The sequence below is a fragment of the Lissotriton helveticus genome, chromosome 1_1 (genome assembly GCF_964261635.1).
Source record: "Lissotriton helveticus chromosome 1_1, aLisHel1.1, whole genome shotgun sequence".
NCBI lineage: Eukaryota > Metazoa > Chordata > Amphibia > Caudata > Salamandridae > Lissotriton > Lissotriton helveticus.
This window is the reverse complement of record NC_136057.1, coordinates 1,719,358,364-1,719,378,635: the sequence shown is the minus strand read 5'-3', so window position 1 is coordinate 1,719,378,635 and position 20,272 is coordinate 1,719,358,364. Positions and strand designations below refer to the sequence as shown.

General features: G+C 43.0%; 1 protein-coding gene across 1 annotated transcript; it reads left to right on the top strand.

The window, feature by feature from the left end:
• Positions 1-2,506: 2,506 nt before the first annotated feature.
• Positions 2,507-19,674, top strand: LOC144833066 (aquaporin-5-like). Its single transcript, XM_078689141.1, has 4 exons — positions 2,507-2,927; positions 10,799-10,963; positions 11,876-11,956; positions 18,738-19,674. Exons 1-4 carry the CDS (start codon positions 2,568-2,570, stop codon positions 18,930-18,932), a joined length of 801 nt encoding a protein of 266 aa, XP_078545267.1. The 5' UTR covers positions 2,507-2,567; the 3' UTR covers positions 18,933-19,674.
• Positions 19,675-20,272: the final 598 nt, after the last annotated feature.

Below are 20,272 nucleotides of genomic sequence, written 5' to 3'. Positions count from 1 at the left end.
AGTGGAGAGGTGCAGAGTAGAGTGGTGCAGAATGGAGTGGTGCAGAGGAAAGTGGTTTAGAGTACAGTGGTGCAGAGTAGAAAAGAATGGCACAGAGTGCAATGGTGAAGGGTGGCATAGCATATAGTGGCAAAGAGTGCAGTGGTGCAGAGTGGAGTGATGTTGAGTTCAGTGATGGAGAGTGGAGTCTTGCAGAGTGTTGTAGAGTGCAATGGCATAGAGTGGATTGGTGCAGAGTAGAGTGGTGTTGAGTTCAGTGGCCAAGAGTGCAGTCTTGCAGAATAGAGAGGCATAGAGTGCAGTGATGTAGAGTGGCACATGGTGGTGTAGTGGCATAGTGTGCAATGGCAGAGAGTAGATTGTTTCAGAGTAGAGTGAGGTGCGTAGAGTGGAGTGGTCCAGGGTAGAATACCATAGCATAGATCAGTAACAAAAAGATAGTCGTGTAGAGTAGTGCAAACTAGAGTAGAGTGGCATAGAGTGCAGCGGTGTAGAGTGCAGTGGTGTAGAGTGCAGTGGTGCAGTGTAGAGTGGCGAAGAGTAGAATAGAATGGCATAGCATGCCCTGGGGTAGAGTGTTACAGAGTAGAGTATAGTGGTGTAGAGTGCAGTGGTGCAGAGTAGTTGGTGTACTGTGAAGTGGCAAAGAGTGTATTGGTTTTGAGTAAAGTGGTGTTATGTGTGGGTGAAGAGTGCAGTGATTTATAGTAGAGTGGTGTAGAAGACAGTGGTTATAGAGTAGAGTAGTGCAGAGTAGAGTGTCACAGCATAGCGTGCAGTGATGTAGAGTGGCACATGGTGGAGTAGTGACATCGTGTGCAGTGGCAGAGAGTGCAGTGGCATAGAGTAGATTGTTTCAGACTAGAGTGAGGTGCGTAGAGTGGAGTGGTGCAGGGTAGTATACAGTAGCATAGAGCAGTGGCGTAAAGATATTTGTGTATAGTATTGCAAACTAGACTAAAGTGGCATAGAGTGCAGTGGTGTAGAGTTGAATAGTGCAGGGTAGAGTGACGTGGTGTAGGATAGAGTGCAGTGGCATAGAGAAGTGACATAGAGTGCAGTGTTGTAGAGTGGCATGAAGTGAAGTGGCATAGAGTGGAGTGGTGCAGAGTACAATGGAGTGGCCTAGATTTGACTGGTGTATAGTGCAGTAGTGAACAGTGCAAAGGTGCATAGTAGAGTAGAGAGGCATAGAGTTAAGTGGTGTAGAGTGTTGCACCAGACGCAAGCAGTGCTAAAGCCAGCCCTCGTTACAGGCCACTGTTGTTTCAGTGGAACATGTTCACCTATTTCATTGCTGACAACACACACATACAAATAGTATAATAACTATGTTTTGACATAGGCAGGGTGTTTAAGGCTGTAATTTAAATAATGTAGTTAGTTTCCTGAGTCCTGTTTGCATTTTTATGGAAAGCAGTAAACTGTGGTGTCTAGGTTTTTATGGCACCGTGTTACTGCACGTGTTGCACATACTGAGGCTATTGCTCATTAAGTGTAGTTGTGTAAGCTACACCTTTCAGCTTGCCAATGCCTGTTATTGTTCAAAGGGTTTGGTACTCTGACTCGCTGACTGTAAACAGAAAGATCATTCGACATTCAGTAGAGGGTCACATTAAGCAAAACCCAACAGGCTTTGATCGAAGAACGTCGACATGAATATTTGTATCTCAGAATGTGAATACACCTCCTCCCTGCAGGCCTGTTTTATGTGTGTTACAACCTTGTAAACTGGAGCGTGGGAGGGGCTCGAGCGGGATCCATGGGAAAGAGTCATCTGCATTCCTCTTGCTTACCTATAAACGCTCTCTCTTTGAAGGCACGAAATGAAAAGTAAACACCAACCTCCCTATGAAGATGGAGCCCGGCATTTGACCTATGTGTTTAAATGTACAGCAAATGTGACAAGATAAGAACAAGATTTAAAGGCCTATTTACAGAAAGTGAAATATCGGAAGTAGACAGTAATCAGGTTTTAGGCAAGGGAAAGGATGAACTCAAGCTGGACAGCCTAAAGCAAATACAGACTGCAAATACAAAGCAGGTGAATGTGAGTTACAAACCAAAAAGCCAATAGGAAGCAATGAGCAGAATGCCTTCCCTGGGAAGCTTTCTGAATGTCCCCAAAATGTCTTCAGCCAACCAAAGAGCTGTGCTGTCTGGGAAGCTTCGACCTAAATAGGACAGCCCTATCACCCACAATGGGAAAGCCCAGGAAGTGAAAAGGAGCACAGTGTGGGCCAGCAGATAGAATCACTTCCCTGTCTCTGCTTGAATCAATCCATTTCACAAGCTGCCAATAAAAATCTACCAAGAGCTTTTTTATTAGTAATGAGGGAGAAAGGCACGCGTTCCATCATGCCGGGAAGTTTTGTTAGACATGGGGAAGGGAAGGAGGCAGCTGCCTCCAGGCGCCACCCCTTTTCTTAATCGCTTCCCATGTACATTGTATAAATGACCTTGTCATCTGTCATCGGTGAGCACTTTCCAGCCAGGTGTCACAGAAACGAGCCGAGAACACACTATATAATATATCCAGCCTCTCGGGTCTCGGCTCAGCGCTCACGATGAGGGAGATCTGCTCCGGGGCCTTCACCCGGGCATTCATCGCAGAACTCGTGGGCACGTCCGTATTCGTTTTCTTTGGTGTGGGCTCGGCCCTCAAGTGGCAGCTGGACCCCCCGTCGGTCCTGCACGTGGCGCTGACGTTTGGCCTGGGCATCGGCACGATGGTGCAGGCCGTGGGGCACGTCAGTGGAGCGCATCTCAACCCCGCCGTCACCGTCGCCTTCCTGGTCGGCTCTCAGATCTCCCTGCTGCGGGCTGTCTGCTACATCTGTGCCCAGATGCTGGGGGCGGTGGCCGGGGCGGGGGTGCTCTACGGCCTCACTCCGGAAATAGCGCGAGGAGATTTTGGAGTCAATGAAGTAAGTGCCGTTCGACTGTTTCTCCACAAAGTAGCTATAAACAGTTTATCTGTTGACAGAAAGTACTCAGCTTGGAGCATCTAACATTGAACCCTTGCTGAGCTCAGAGCACGCACAGATTGCTGGTAAAAGCATGCAGCAGCCTCCATATCGGCAGTAAATCGGTTTGCTAGCACATAGATCGTTTTTCTTGTCCAGAAAGCACATTTCGACGCTCAGTCCTATAAACAGACATGGCTGGTGGAGCAACGCCCCACCTGTAAATGTGCTAGGCCCTTATTGTGCCCACCACAGGTGGCAGACGCATCCAACACAAACAGACAACTTGTGAACAGCGATATTGCTCCTGTTTCACATTTGACTATTTACTTACTCTTCAATTCCCTAAAAAGTATTTGCTTTTGCCAGGATGGGTTGTTTCTGCAGTTTTTTTCATGCAACATATTATTCGTGTGTAGAGCGTGGCCTGAAAAGAGTCCCTCACTTGTAGTTGTGTGAGTTCATGGTGTGGGTGGGCAGTGATTGACAGCTGTGAACTTCAGTCTAAACACAGTGTTAATTTTTCACATTGCCTAACAATGGATAATAAAGGGATTCAGAATATTTCCTCATCCCATCCTTGGCCTCTCAGCAGAGTGCACAGAGCAAGGATCAGGTGTGACAATTGAAATTGTAATTGAATGTGCAAATGTGTGAAGGAGGTACACAGACAGGGCCAGACTGGCAGTACCATCAACTGGTGTTTCCCCAGGAGGCTGGAAGGGTGGGTGCAGTTTTGAAGTGGTGGGGGTCGGTTTTGTTACTGGAGGCCGATTTTGCAGCTGTGCAGCAATAACGCTGCCCAGTAACAAAAGCAGCAGATCTGGGGGCTGAGCAGTGCTTCACATCTATACCCTCCTTGCCCACTCCTTAGGGGGGGGGGGGGGCTGGTCCGACAAATTTGCCATAGCTGCTTTGGGTTCCTAATCCGACTGTACACAGCCATTCAACTATTGACAGGGCCAACATGAAAGAAAATGCAGTGCTTAGTTGAGTGGGTGCATTGTGCATTGTGTGTGTGTGGGAGGGAGATTGATAAAGTCCAGGAGATGCAAGAAAGTCAGTGCAGGACACAGCGAAAAGAGGGAGCGGAAGGGGACACAGAAGAGGTCTGAGATATGCAAATTGGGTGCTTTCAGGAAAATATGAGGAGAAAAATATTATAAATGTCTAACAAATAGGCTTTAGAAATGAGTGGTGTGAAGTTTGAGAGATTGAGACATTCTCAACACAGCGGAACAGAGAATAAATACAGCCGGTACATTGATCATGGGCCAGTTGGGATGAGAAGCGACTTTGGTGCTCATTGTAGCTCAAACCCGGACCCCTCGCTAAGGTACCAAAAAGGACTGAAGCTTTCAATCTGTTCTCTCTTTCTAATCTTACACATCTAAGAGACTCCATCTTGAAAATTGTCATTAGATTCCTCTATTATTAAGGGGATTGGACTATCTCCTGATGAGAAATAAGGGTCATTACACACCCAACACTAAGGTACTGAACGCAGCTAGAATGTACCCTGAAGCGCAAGCCATGAAAAAGCAGCATGGATGCAGTGAGACATGCTGCCTGTGACATGTCAGGAATAAACCGACATCAGCTCAAACATTTAACTGTTTTTGGGACAGAGTAGAACTGAATGAGTGCATAAGTTAAAGAACAGATGTGCATTTGCTTTGCGAGACTAATAATTTCAGAAATATTAAAGCATTTAACAGAGCACATGTACGGATCACACATTAAATAACTTTCAGCAGCAGGATGTGACTCATTATGCAGTTTAACCCTGGTCTCTTCCAATGACGCTTCCCTCTAATTTTTAAATTCATTCAATCCGTTGCCTCATGAGGAGTGGAGGCAGTCAGGGCAGAAGGGAGAATTGTGTCCCTACCACTTAAGATTTTTACTGCTACCTCATAGGATCATCCTTCTGGGTGACAGGAGATCAGGTAGAAAGTCCATTCCATTTCTCTTCTTTCTGAGGGATTACAAGATCCATTCAATATCTGCTCTCTATGAGGGTTTACAATATCCATTCAATATCTGCTCTCTCTGAGGGATTACAAGGTCCATTTAATATTTGCTCTCTCTGAAGGATTACAAGGTCCAGTCAGTATATGCTCTCTCCGGGGTATTACAAGGTCCAGTAAATATCTGCTCTCCCTGAGGGATTACAAGATCTGGTCAATATCTTCTTTCTCTGAGGGATTACAAGGTCTGGTCAATATCTGCTCTCTCCGAGGCATTACAAGGTCCAGACAAGATTTGCTCTCTCTAGGGGGTTACAAGGTCCAGTCAATATCTGCTCTCTCTGAAGGATTACAAGGTCCATTCAATATATGCTCTCTCCGAGGCATTACAAGATCCAGTCAATATTTGCTCTATCTGAAGGATTACAAGGTCCAGTAAGTATATGCTCTCTCTGGGGGATTACAAGGTCCATTCAATATCTGCTCTCTCCGAGGCATTACAAGGTCCAGTCAATATTTGCTCTATCTGAAGGATTACAAGGTCCAGTAAGTATATGCTCTCTCTGGGGGATTACAAGGTCCATTCAATATCTGCTCTCTCCGAGGCATTACAAGGTCCAGTCAATATTTGCTCTATCTGAAGGATTACAAGGTCCAGTAAGTATATGCTCTCTCTGGGGGATTACAAGGTCCATTCAAAATCTGCTCTCTCTGAGGGATTACTAGGTCCAGTTAATATCTGCTCTCTCTGGGGGATTACTAGGTCCAGTTAATATCTGCTCTCTCTGGGGGATTACTTCAAAGAGTAAATTGGAAGCGCCTGTCCCCCACAAGGTTCTTTGTGCCTTTTTAATATGTATCTAAAGCCTCAAATTGACCTACTATTGAGGGCTATCACAAATGCCACGCTAGCTGCAATGATTTCCACTCACACTTTAGACGGCATCTCTTTTGTTTTATAACTTTTTTTATTGCAGAAAATAAACATAGCAGTGTAGTGATAACTCGGCACATGACATAGCATTAGATACATAGTCCGATCTTGGGCAAATCAAGACAACAAATACATTCACCATATGTTTTAGCCTCCCCAACTGCCTATAGGTTCCTTCTTCTATGAATAGACAGCATCTCTCGAACTAAAGAGGCAAATAATCTTATAGAGTGCCCTGGTACCCCCAGCGCCAGGTTCCGCATTTCTAGTAGTAAAGCAACCTCAATGGTATCAAACATCGTTAAAAAGTCAAATATCACCACAGCTGATGCAGACGCACCCCTATTTGTTTGTTAATGAGATGGTCTTTCAGGTGTATCAAACTCTATACCATGACTCAATTCAGATAAAAATATTACTGACAATCTCTCCCATACATTCCGATAGCCAGATAACCGCGCCATCTCCCTCCCTTCTGAGGACACTCACTACCTTTTCAATCGCCTTCTACAGGGACAGTTCTTAAACTACTGGTAAATAGAGAACCTGAAACTCCAAAGATGGCTTCTTCAATAAAGGAAGAATCAAACTTTAATTCAGTGTCCTGCGCATCTTGCTGTGTCCACGTGCACTTATTTGATTTTCTGTAGCTCTCAGAACAAAAATGTCATCATTTTCAATAATATAATACGTTTAGGCGGCATATGATCATCCGTGCAACTTTGTACATTTTTTGTATGAAGGATCATGCCATTGCAGAAATGGGCGGAGGTAAAGCCATGCAGGGTCTATGATTTTCTAAGTGGGTCACTAGAACATAAATGTAACTTGTGCTATCTGACCAGGCTCAAAAGAAGTCAGCGTTTGGTTTTGGGCCATTTTATGATGACATTTCTCAATGTTATCCTTGACAAATGCTTGGATTTTTGCACAGGATTCCCATATTGCTAGGTTCCACTGAATGTTTTGAGGTTTAATAGGATTTTCTGCTTCCCTAAGGATGTGAAATTGTTTTTAGTACCTTGCTTCTCAAATTCTGTCTGTATGGTACTGTTCATTTGCCCTCATGAGTGTTTGTCTCCAAGCTCTTCTGAAAGCCCCCTCCATGGCTTTAGTTCTGAAGAAATTGATTTACCCCCTGCAATTTAGTTAAAAAATAAAAATGAAGCTTAGGGTAAAAGATTTTGGCTGTCTGATTATTCTTTTTTTTTTACTTTACGAGCAGTAGCTGGGTTGTAATATTCCCCTTCAGGCATCACAAATATTCTGTTGGTTCTTAGAAGAAACCCAAAGCTCTATGTTTGAGATGTTGGGAACTGTGGAACATATTTACAAGCCCTTATTGCCACCACAATGTCACTTTTTCAGACCCTGTGGTTGCGATAGGGGCTTTGCCTTATTTACAAGGGAGCAGTAAGCCACCTAACGTTGCCTTGTAAATAGGTAAATAAGGCACCCTTTCACACTACACTTAGCATGAAAGTGGAGGGCAATGGGTTTTGCGGTGGGCGTTCCACCACAACACCCATTGATTTTGACGCTGCCACCCTATTTACAAGGGTGGCATAAATAGGAGGCAGTGCCAAAGTTAAGGCCAGGGAAAACCTAGCCTTACACATGCAAAATGAGGAGAAATTATTGAATTCTCCTAATTTTTGCTGTTTCAATGTGTGCTGCGTTGTGCACAACACATAGAAACAGCAAAACGCCATGGATTGTTCATGTGCAGGAAGGACCCCCTTCCTGCACATAAACAATCATTAAACAAAATGAAGTTTTGCAGCTTCTATGTGGGCTGCATTAAGCAGCACACACAGAAGTTACAAAGCGCCATTACTGATTGTTTATGTGCAGGAAGGTGGACCTTCATGCACATAAACAATCCTTCCACTCACGCAGGCACCCTTGCACCATGGTGCAAGGGTGCCTGCGTTGGCTCTAGGCTGCTAAATTAGCGCCATCTAAAGCCTGATGACCGCACCTAACATTGAAAACCATGCTGTAACACTTTGACTCCGGTTATTAAGTGTTGCTATTCTGATGTGTTTGGTTTTGATAGCAGAAAGGGCAGTGATGCCCCTGATCTCTTTCAGGCAAGGTGGGTAGATGGAAAAATTATTTTTATTTTTGCTTATAATAGATAATGTATTTTACAACTCCCTTTTACAGAGGATGGCGTACTTTCTAAGATTTGTGAGTGTGGCCTGGTAATGAGTGCTGCAAATTAATTTATAATTTATTTTCCTTTCTTATTCTGATTGAAATTACAAGGGGGCATATTAGCAAGAACCTCGTTAAAATTATTGCCGTTTTAGCGGCAGGAAACTTCAGCTAAAATGGCGATAATGGGCTTGCTAATATGCGTTATAGAATTCCAATAGAAGCCCAGGTTAGATGTCCTGCACATCTAACCTGGGCTTCTGTTGGAATTCTATAATGCTTATTAGCAAGCACATTATCGCCGTTTTAGCGGCAGTTTCCTGCCGCTAAAACGGCGATAATTTTAACGAGGTTCTTGCTAATATGCCCCAAGATCTTTCCATCTCGAGAAGAATAAGAGGTAGATGAGGGCGGGGCAGGATCAAGTTTGGTCATTTGGCTGGATTCTTACACTTGCCTCATTGATGGTTTTGTCTGTAGCTTTGGTAAGAAGAAGGATGCTTTTAAGCATTCGAGGATCACTGTGCCACATGGTATTGATGGCCATTGACATGTCAGTGACTGTTTTAATTGTCTGAAGAACGCCATAGGTATAAGAACATAGTGCAAATCAAGTTGTTTCACTATCCCTGTCGTGAGTGAACCACTTTGCTAGCCCGCAACAGAATCCCGAGTCAATCTTGAGAATGGCCATGTGTTAGCCTACCATGAGACGCCCCCTAATTGTCTTGGGGAGGAAAGTGATGAGGTTGCTGACTGTGCACTACATCTCTCTGTATCATCTGTAAAGAAAGCCTCAAATACATTTGTCACAAAAACTACACAAACAGCAATTAAATCATGCAGTAGATCTAGAAAACACAGCTATGGAACCCGTTGCCCGAACATCTCCGAAAGGAACCCACTCTCATCTTGTTCAGGAAGCAACTAAAAACATTTCTGTTTAGAGAGGCCCTAAATACGATGTAGCTCCATATCCATGCACTGTTTATAACACCGTTTAGTAGCTTCTGGCCACTCTCCTCCAAGCGCTAAGAAACCTGCCAGTGATTAGGCGCTATATAAATACCAGTTAACATTAACAGAAATCTATTTTGAAAAGGCCTACATATACATTTATTCTCAGCTCTCTGCTAAAAGCATTTCCCGTTTGCTATTGGGTACCTTAACATCCTAAGAATGATTGAAAACAAGAGTCTGATGGCCGGATTGGTTACATGGATGCATTCCCAGCCAAGACCACCTCCCAGATCTTATAAGTGTCAATATTCTGAAAAGAGTCCCTCGGTATTTGAGGGGCAGAGCTTGGCTGGAGTCATCCAGTGCCCACGAATGTCCCTAGGCTCTACAGGTGCCCTATATGGACCGGCTAAAAACAACCCCAAATGAACGCAGACTGCCTCTGCCACTGCCCGGCAGTCTAAAAGCCGGAATACTTCAAGATCAATTTTAGGGATGTCTGCCGTGCAATGTAGTGTCTTCACCACGAGGGCTACTTCCAACCTTCACCACCACTCTTTAATCAATAACCCAGAGACCTCACAAATGGAGTGAGTGCGAGACAAGGAAGGCCTCTTTAGTAGTAGAAGGAAACCCCAAAAAGCGTTCTCATTACTCTTATCACAGTTATTGGTACAATGAGATACACTTTAATGAGCTCCTAAAGTCTTCCAAGATGGAATGACAGATGCCAATACCCTGATTGGTCATCGGAAACTATTTGCTCCTCAGAGCATCAACGGAGTCCTAACCTATATAAATATAACCTGCCAAGAAGGCATTTATTTCTAGAAAAATATTGATTTAAGCAGTTCTGCTTTTAAAATTATGTTTTGAACCAGGAAACTGACTTTTTGGTGCATATTTTATTCAATTAAAAAAAGTTAACATTGTGGTTCCCTCACTTGCGAATTTTAGCTTGTATTCATTTGTTTAATATACAATGTGTTTCTTATTTTATGCTGCTTCTACGGTCGTCGACTGAAATAAAGTATTTAAACAAAAAAATCGAGTCCTAAAGTAGCCATGATGAGACATCACGATTTACGCCCAATAAAGGACTTTGCTGAATAAATCAATCTCACGATGCCTTCAGAAGTGGTAAAGGTGTTTCACTCTCCTAGTATGATGGATGCATAGATGCCCCTGCATACTGGGCTTGAGGAGGTTGTCTACGTACAGTAATCACGACACGCCTGTGGGAAGGGGGAGGGAAGAGAAGAGAAGAGAGAGAGTTTCTACGTGGTTTAGAGGGAATAGTTGAAGTAGATAATGGATAGATTATTGAAATGTGGTTCGAGCATCACAGCCAGTACAGTTCTCGAAGAGACATCAACCGAGCACAGATACCAGTTACATAGTACTGGAATTTTGGACTATTAGGAGATTATCTACACATAAGCATGTATGCATGTAAATGTCTATATTTTCAGGTTTCACAATTCATTACTACCCAATAAAATGTGTTAGAAAAACGTTGTTTCACTCTCCCACATGATATCAAAACATGTGGAGCAAAGAGGTTGCACGACAGAAGTGCCTCTTAAAGTCAGAAATGTTGCATTTAATAAAAGCAATCAATCCAAGGGTATACCTTCAACTACATAATTATAAGATGTACCCAGAAAAAGCCATAATATTAACAGAAAAACCTTGGTGGGTAGAGTAAAAAAGGAATGTTATGTTTAGAAATGTGGAAATCATATGTTAATTCTAAACATTGCTTGCATGATATCAAAATTAAAAGTTATTTCTAAAAAATTTCGCAGCTGAAAAACAATGCGACTGCTGGCCAGGCGGTCACCGTGGAGCTCTTCCTCACCCTCCAGCTTATTCTCTGCATTTGTGCCTCAACGGACGGCCGCAGAACGGACAATGTGGGATCACCGTCCATATCCATTGGCCTTTCTGTTGCTCTTGGACACTTGTTGGGGGTATGTATCAGTTTCCACATGAGCAAGACTCACTTCCTGTTTCCATGCATGTACATGGCACAATGGCAGTCTGATAGCAGGAAACACTACCTGGAATTGTTTAGAATGGAGGTTCTCCATCCTAGGTGAAGAACATACACATTGCTCCTTGTTCGGTAGACTTCGATTCAACAAAAGTGCAGAGTACAGTCGGTAACAGCATTCTTGCCCACATATGTCACAGAAGAGTGGGGTGGTGGTTGATGTGGCGCCCAAGGTATCCTGACATTTCCTATCACAGACAGCTGACCAGTGTCCCACTGCCTATCCCCCACCAACAGAATATGCTGAGATCGAAGGAGTAAGAAACATGAAAACAACAAAACTGAAAGCAGTCGCTAACGTTGCTATCGTCTATTAGCAAGGCAGGCGTAGCGATGGAAATATTCCCGCTATCGCCAAACACCAACGCCTGCTCAGACCAGTTCTTAGCCATGTTATCCAATGGGAGGTGGATAACATGGCTAAGAGCATTTCATCGCTAATGCGTGAATATTGCTGTATTCTCAGCTATATTCACGCATTTCGCCGCTATCGCTGGATATTTTAGCACAATGGAGAAAAACGTTGCTAATAGCATGTTTTCTCCGCTAACATATCCAGCGATAGGCAGGGATTAAAAAAATCGTCGCTAAGCCTATTTAGCGATAATTATCGCTACTTGGTGGTAATATGCCCCTATGTCAACTGTTGTTTGTAAAACATATCCAGCCATTCAAGCCTGAAACAGCAGAATGTCCTAAAGCACACCTTTAGGATGTAGCTCATAACATTTGTCTTGTAGTCTCTTTGTTATGTCATATTGATTTGTATAGTGCCCTCATCACCCGAGAGTGTATCTATATGCATTGAATTTTTTCTCTTTTTTTGCAGATATATTTCACTGGCTGTTCAATGAATCCTGCCAGATCCTTCGGCCCAGCAATAATAGTGGGTGAATTTTATATGCACTGGGTAAGCCTTCCGATGTCTTCTCTTTAAAGAATGAAAATAGGAGCTGGTGCAGATTATGGGTATTATTGGTTTATTTATAATGTATCCTTACAAAGTTCCAAAAAAGCTTCATATTTGCAAAATATTGCAGTAAAGGTTCTAACGGGCCCATTATGATGACCACGTACATGAACTTGACAAAATTGTCATCAGTTATATGGAGGGATTCCCATGAAGTAATGTGGCAAAAATGCAACATCCCTCAATGATCATATAAACACTTCACTTGCACAACAGTACTTACGGACGACATGCAGAATTCAAGTCACGAATATAAGCTAGGCTAAGAAAATTGCATTCTCCCAAAAGCAAATAAACTTTTAGCCAAATTTACATCAAATACAAACTACCCCTAGTGGTTTGTCACAAACCTGCAAATTAATTAAACAACCATTACAGACAAAACGTGATTAATTTCTGAGCTATACAATTTGAGTCTTGAAATATGAATCGATCTCTGACAAACCTGAATTCGCCCATTAATACATCATTTCCGCTTATTCTAGGAAACAATATATATTTATTACTAAAAAGAAAAAATAATTTGAAAAAAGAAAAGTAATTTCTATTTTATAAATCTATATCTTCCGGAAATCAATTCCTCTGATTCATAATGCATCAAACCAGCAGATTTTCGGTATTTCTCAGTCAGATTCATAAATATCCACAGTGAGAACAAAAATCACAAACCCTAAGGTACAGCGCTAGAATTGTTTTGTCTTAAGTCAGTATACAGGAGAGATTGGGTGTAGGGAATCGGAAATTGGAAATAGTAGATCTACAGTGGAAGGAGGGGTTCAAAAGACCACTGTAGAAGAGAGGCAAGATTGACATGAATAAGGAGGCTGAAGGGGGAGCATAAACTATAATAGCAATAGAGCAGGTAAATTTTTTTTATATCAGGAAGTGAGAAGCAGACACAATGGCATTTGTTTGAGGGATAAACGTCAGCATGTTGTCTATCAAAATGCCCAGATTTTTTGTCTTTGCCGTAGGGACGGGCGGGAGGCCCATTTCCACAGGTCACTAGAGCTTACTCCAGGAAGGTTTCAAGTTGCCAAAAATCAACACTTCCGTCTTGATTTAATTGAGTTTAATTTAAGGCAGTGACTGCTCATCCAGATGTTAATGGCGACCATGCAGTTATAAAACTGCACCGCAGGGAAGCTCTGTTTCTTATGAGCTGCAACCACAATCTGCGAGTCATCTGCATATGATGTTAATGAGAAACCATAATCACTGACAAGTGATGCAAGCTCAGTGACATAGACATTGAACAACAAAGGGCTCAACGAACTACCCTGCGGAACCCCACAAGGCAGCACATAGGGTTCTGAGTTAAACCCGCCGAGTGGCATGGCACCGTTGATCTCCTCTCCTGCAGAAAGGAGGCCAGCAGGGCCAACGCCATGCCATCCACACCTAAAGTTTTTAGACGGTGGGTCAGGAGAGTATGATCAACTGTGTAAAACGCAGCAGAGAGATCAAGTAAGATTAATGCCGCTGTACCTCCACCTTCCATGACTCACACTATAAGGTATTTAGGAATGCTGGGTAAAGAGCAACAATCCTGATTTCCCATTCTTTACACAGTTTAAAGACTGTCTTAAAAAAGAATGATGGCCCTAATTTACAAAGGGTTCTGTCCTGGTTCAAACGCCAGGGAAAGACAGGTTAATTAGGCAATTTTTCCTAGCTTAGGACAGTTGTTATACTGTCCTGAGTCACGGAAAAACGTAGTTAAACAGGCTCTATCTCTTCTGCAAGCAAGTACAACTCATGCTTTTTGAAGGAGTACCAGAAAACAGTAATTTGGAAACAAAGAAGGGAAGGCTCCATGTTGCCTTTACTAAGACTTTGACATATCTAGTAAGACACTTGTAAGACAAAAGCTCTTTTTGCCAAACTCCATTCATAATTTTGTTTTACGAATGGGAACAAATTGCGGTGCAACTTAAACAAAAATATAGTTTATTGGGAGTTGCTGAACTGATCTGTACGTATACAATAGTGCCTAAGTTGCAGGTCATTTGTGAGAAAGGTCTAAGACCAGAGTCTACAGCCACTCGATGGCAATGTGGGCAGTCTAATGACAATAGACTCTGGCACATGTTCCATAGAGTCAGGAGGATGGAGTTTGCCAATGCTATTAATATGAGGCAAACTTATCTTATTGCTTCTGTGGAGGAGCTTGGGTGCCGTTCACTGACCACTGTGATCAGAAAGACGAACTTTACATCCTGTAGCAGATTGTAACAATGCGAATATGTGGCCTCCACAGAGAGGAGCAACGAGCTACATAAATAAGACGCAGGCAAAGTTTTGTTCAGTCTCAGTCATTAGGCTAAATAACTAGCCATTGGACTAGCCAGATCTCACACTCTCAGAAAAACCTGGCTTCACCAATCTCACTGGCACAAGGCTCACATTGCAGTAATATAGTGGCACAGAATTCATAAAAGCTAAAAACTTTGAGCATGAAATGTGTCCCCATGCAGGGCCGGACTGGCCATAGCTGGCACCGGGCAATCTTAGGTGCGCCGCACGGGTGGGGGCCGGTTTTGGGCCCCCGGGGGCCGTTTTGGTTACAGGGTCGTTTTGCAGCTTAGCTGCAAAATTGGCCCTGTACCAAAATCGGCCGAAACCGGCCCCGGCAAAGAGCTCAGCGGCACCTCCAACTCCCCCGAGTGGGGAGGGGGGTCGGCCGAGCACTTTGCCTGGGACGGTTGTGGTTCCCAGTCCAGCCCTGTCCACATGAGTTGTGAAGAACAAGTTACTGACATTCTGTAACTCCTTATCTGGTACAGACTCTATCCAGTCGCAGACTCCTTACCGTAGACTATTCCCCAGGTGTCAGACTGCATCTGAAAATTTATGAGCAGTACCCCAACACGTCGGGTAGGTGGCATTGATCAGCTCTGTGTCAGCGTCGTCCACATTGTCCGTGCCGGAAGTGGTGTGTGGAGTGCCAAAATAAGCCATACCTGAGCATGATAACATCAGTTTCTTTTTGCAACTTCCCAACAAAAAATGCGAAGCCACAAGAAACACTGACAACTGGTGCGCATTTCTAAGGCCCTTAGAAGGGTAACCTTCACACTGTAATCAGCATGCAAAGTGGGGGGAATGGGATGGGCGATAAGGAATCTGCACCCACCGCAAACCACAGGTAAAGCCTGTGGGCAGGCAGGGCAGGAATGTGGAAGTATGCATCCTGCAAATGCAATACCACCATCCTGTTTCCAGGGTCCAGGGCAGACAGAACTTGAGCAAATGTGAGCATTTTGAACTTCTCCTTTTTCAGGAAGAAGTTGACAAGGGGCAGGTCTAGAATAAGACAAAGGCCTCCATCCATCTTGGGCACCAAAAAGTACAAGAATAGCAGCCACAACCTACTTCTGATGCTGGCAACCCTTTTGATGGCTCCCTTGGCCAAGAGAGTCAACACTTCCTGATGGGGTAAGGAGAGATGGTCCTCCGTCAGCCGGTTGTAAGTATGTGGCTTGGGGGAGGAGTGTTCAGATAGAGGATAGAGTAGCCTCTTTGGACTATCTTTAAAACCCATTTGTCTGATGTTATTGAAAGCCAGTGGTGCAGGTTACGGTTATCCTGCTCTCTACTGAGGGCCCATGTTAGTAGGAGGGTTAGCCACAACAGGGGCAGACCTATTGATCCAGAACCAGGGGGTGTCAAACCATATAGAAACCACAGGTGTGCTTGGAGAAAATGTACATGTGTATTGGAAATAAGCCAGTGTCCAAAAGAAAATTCAAACCAAATAAACTTATCATTAGATATTAATTTGCTAAAGAAATAATATCACCATACAATATACAAACCAACAATTTACGCTCACCATATTACACTAAACAAACATATACAGACAAAGGGTTTTGAAATCAATTAAGCAGTCACAAATAAGAAGGCATCTATCACAACCAATGTTTCTTCATAAATTTGCCAATGGTGTGTCAATGGTGTTTCAACCCTTACAATTTATTAGGCCATCATCAGGACAGTAAGAGTTTGGAGCAAAAGAACAAAAAATATCGTTGACCACTGAACAAAACACACAAAGCATCTCAAGGGAATCTTCCCTATAAACTGGATCCAGTAATTTGTAGCATATGTACTTCCTTAAAGCTTGGATAATTATTGAAGGAATTTAGATATTACAGGGGAGTAAAACTTCAAATTCTCCTCTGCACTCCACAAACAACCTCATTCAAACAGCAACCAACTTGGAGGATTCTAATTTTTTTAACTGAACGAGCATGTTGAATGATTTAGAGGGTCTTCGCAACCACTGGCCTCCTAGCTTTAAGGAGTTACATACGCTACAAGTGAATCGATCTCAGTTTGTGTAAATCATGTTACGTATTCTATTCACTTCCTTTATTGCAGAATAATCCCCAGTACCTGAATGACACTCAACTGACTCTAGAACACCGCAGCAACCCTTCTTACACCAGACTAACAAATCAACCTCTAAGACACCATTTATAACCATCATCTTTGACTGCAAACAATCTTCTTCCAAAATTACCTCTCCACTTCCACTTTGCTGTGTCAGTCACCTAGATGAACAACCATTTGTTAATTAATATTGAACTTTTATATTACAAACTCATAATTCTTTGGTCTGGTTCCCATGCGTTCAGTGCATTTAGTTATTGTGCCTGTACATTTCTGTTTTAGCACATGTATTATTTCTTTATTCAATCGAGTGATCCTCCCCATACATGGACATATGTAAGCCAATCCAAGAGGCGTGTCAGAATTTCACTTTGTGATGCGTATAGTTCAGATCGTAGACACTGCATTGCAAACATGAAGGATAATTAATATCATACAACAATACCACTAGATGTCTAAATCACAAAACTTCAAGGGAAATCAGTGCATTAAAAAATGCCATGTTGGCTACCTGTCTGTAGTAGCGTGTCTACATATGAACACCGATATTCAATGTGTATATATTTTTTTCAGTTCAATATTTTGGGAAGCTACAGGTTTTCCCCTTGAGCTAGCTTGGAGAGTATTTTACAGTAGCATGTCACACAGTAGCTTCTCCGGAACACTCCCTCAGTGTGGCAAAAATAAGGTTACAAGGTTACATGGGTGTGCATAGGCACTGTGCACTGAGACTTGCACAGGAAGGCATGAAAGCAAGCTGTGCATTTTAAAAACGAATTTGAAAACGAGTATGAGATGTAAAAATTAATTACAAAAATAACAGATGCATAAATTGATGAATGAGCTTAAAAAATACAGCTAATAATACAGAAAAAAAATGTTTAATGTGAATATTTGGGCACAGATGTTCACCCATGTACCCTTTCCCTTTGATCGCTAAATACATTTTTTTCTTATGAGTTGAGTGGGATTCATTGACGTAAACAATGCATTAGTCTCTCCCACAACATATTTTCAACCGCAGCCCATGCAGGTAAGAGTGGTGGGGTGGTGGGGACGTGCGGGGGGAATTCAACCGAGGATGTTGAGCGAAAAATTTTAAACTATATATATAAATCATTTTCCCTTGTCGTCACTTAAAGTGGCTTAATGCCACCTTGTAAATATGCCCTTTTTCCACAGCAGTGCTCTGTGGCAAAGGGGCGTGTAGCGGGTGTTGCTGTGGGTGTTCCACCACAGAACCCATTGCATTTTGATGCTGCCTTAGATTTACAAGGCTTGGCAGCACCAAAAACAGCACCATTCTAACGCCATGGATTACCAGGCATTAGAATGGCGAAACGAAAAGAAATGTATTAATTTCTCGTTTTTTGCTTTTTCCATGTGTGCCTCGGCAAAACACATAGAAAGAGCAAATCACCATGAATGATTGTGTAAGCAATTGCCCCTGCAGGGCAGGCACCCTTGCAACATGGCGGCCACTTGACAGCCAAGACGGATGTCAGGAGTACCGACGGACAGAGCGGTGCTCCATTTATACCTGAGCTGTAGCCGGGTGAGGTGGAGAGTTCATTCCCCAAACAATGGGTGATATGAATTTTATTTAAAAATCATTATTGTTTAGCACATAAGCAGTAGCATTTATTAACTAGGTCCTGAAGAAGCAGACAGGGATCATTTGACCCTATTTCACTGCAGAAACATGTCGACCTCTTAACACCTAAGTAGTCATTTGTTACACTACTTTGCACTGTTTTTATTCCCTTGGGTGTGGGTAGGATCCTATTAAAAGTTTTTTTCCACTCCCACAACCCAATATTAACTTACTTCACACAGTTCTTTTGAACTTGTCACATTTTCTTTGCACTGCTAGTCATTTACCACCTGTTACCATTTTCCCACCATCATACTTTAGTATCCTCAACAAAGATTGGGCTACAATCTACCTAATCTACAGTGGACAAGTTTCCACTTCCTTCGGGTGAAGGATCCCAAATGATGTAGGGCGGAACAGGATGGGTATCTGATGGGAATACACTTTTTTCACTATGAAAACCATGGTTTCTTAGATTGTATCCCAATCAATGTACAGTTTATTAGTTAGCTTCCAGTAGCTCTGACCCATTGTCTGTGTAAAGTTTTTTCATTTTCAGCTTTTTTTTTGCACCAGCGCTAGGGAAAACATCGGAGCGCAGTGCAGCTGATTTTGGCGCAGCTCTGCGCTCCGAATTTTTTTCTAAATATGCCCGCTGTTTATTAATTAATGCTTTCACCTTTCTGCAGTGATGTAAAATAAAACGTTCCTTTCTTCCTCGTTTGTGTCCAGGTCTTCTGGATCGGACCTTTGATCGGTGCTGTCCTGGCGTCTATAATTTACAACTACATCCTCTGCCCTCAGTCCCTGTGCTGGTCCGAAAAGCTTTCCATTTGCAAAGGCACTCTGGAATCCGAGCATGTGGAGGAGTGGGAGGAGCAAAAGGAACAGCCGCGGAGGAAGTCCATGGAGCTCGACCCACTGTAGACGCGCGCCGGGCTTTCCTGGTGCTCGAAGGACGCGTTACACAATAAACATTCTTGCCTAGCATACTTTTCTATTAGGAATGCAATGTGACCTGCCGTGGGGTTTGTGAAATACTGCGTGAGTGGCATGTTAACCTGCAGACATGTTTTATTGCAACCTGTGACCTCACAGAAACAAACCAACGAGATGTGAAAGTTGAGCTAATGGAGTTGACCATTGCAAATGGCTGAATAGGAAGAGACAGCATGGTTATGTACACCACTCTTGCAGCTGCTCAAGAGGTTAAACCCGCACTTCCCGAAGATCCTTTTAGGTAAAGTAACTAGTTACTAGAATGCTTCCAACTATAGGATCGTGCCAGTAAGTCAATGGTTTGTTGGGCTACTCACCAGTATTCTATGTAGAAGTAAACTTGAGTCACATATTGAAAGACACACATCATTTCTAGCAGTAAGAAACATGCGATTATCATATTTAAAGCAAAGGATTTAATATAGCCAAGTGCAGGAGAAAAATATTTTTTCTCTATCGAAGTTCTTTGGCTAGTTCTGGTTTTCTTAAAATGAGGACCCCCAAAGACTGACATGTTTTATTTACTTGATGAGTCTAGGAGCAGAGGCTTTTACTAACAATGGTAAAGTAAATATCAAGGAAGGAGGATTGGGATCGGTATGAAAGATTTGACTGTCTCACTCTCCACCCTTGTGTAAAGTGAGTGGAATGACCCTGCCCCTCGTGCTTCTCTTTCTTTGAGAGAGAAAAAAATAGCAAAGTGTTGGCTCCCTTTCTTAATTCTGCACTACAAGAATGGGAAGCTCACGGCAATCCTTCTTCTCTTTCTTTAAAATAGAAGACGTAAAGGCTGTAGATTCTCTGCTTTTCACTCTCCGAGCGAGGGCAATCTGGAATATACAATGTCCGTAAATTCATTCTTTGAGGCAGAAGAATGCTCAACTTATGACCACCCTCCTTCTTCACTGGAGCCAATGGTGTGGAGCTTTGATAGCTTTTCTCCAACTTTCATTGGGGCAGCAAGAGGGCTGATTGATGTCTTCAGTGATCTAGGGGTTAGGCCAATGGAGCTTTATGGACAGCAGCTTATTTTTTTTGGGTATAGAAGGATGAGAATTTGAAGAGCACGCACCTTCAAGTTGTGGAAGAGAAGACGGAGGATCCCAAGTGAACTCATGCTCTTTTTCACTGAGATAGGAGGGCAGATGAAGCTTGACTTCCCAAGCATGATGAATCCGCAACTCATGAAACCACTCCCAGAACCACCGTCATTGGGATTCCTCAAGCCTACTAGGGTTCTTTCATTGGGCAGGAAGCACAATGAAGAT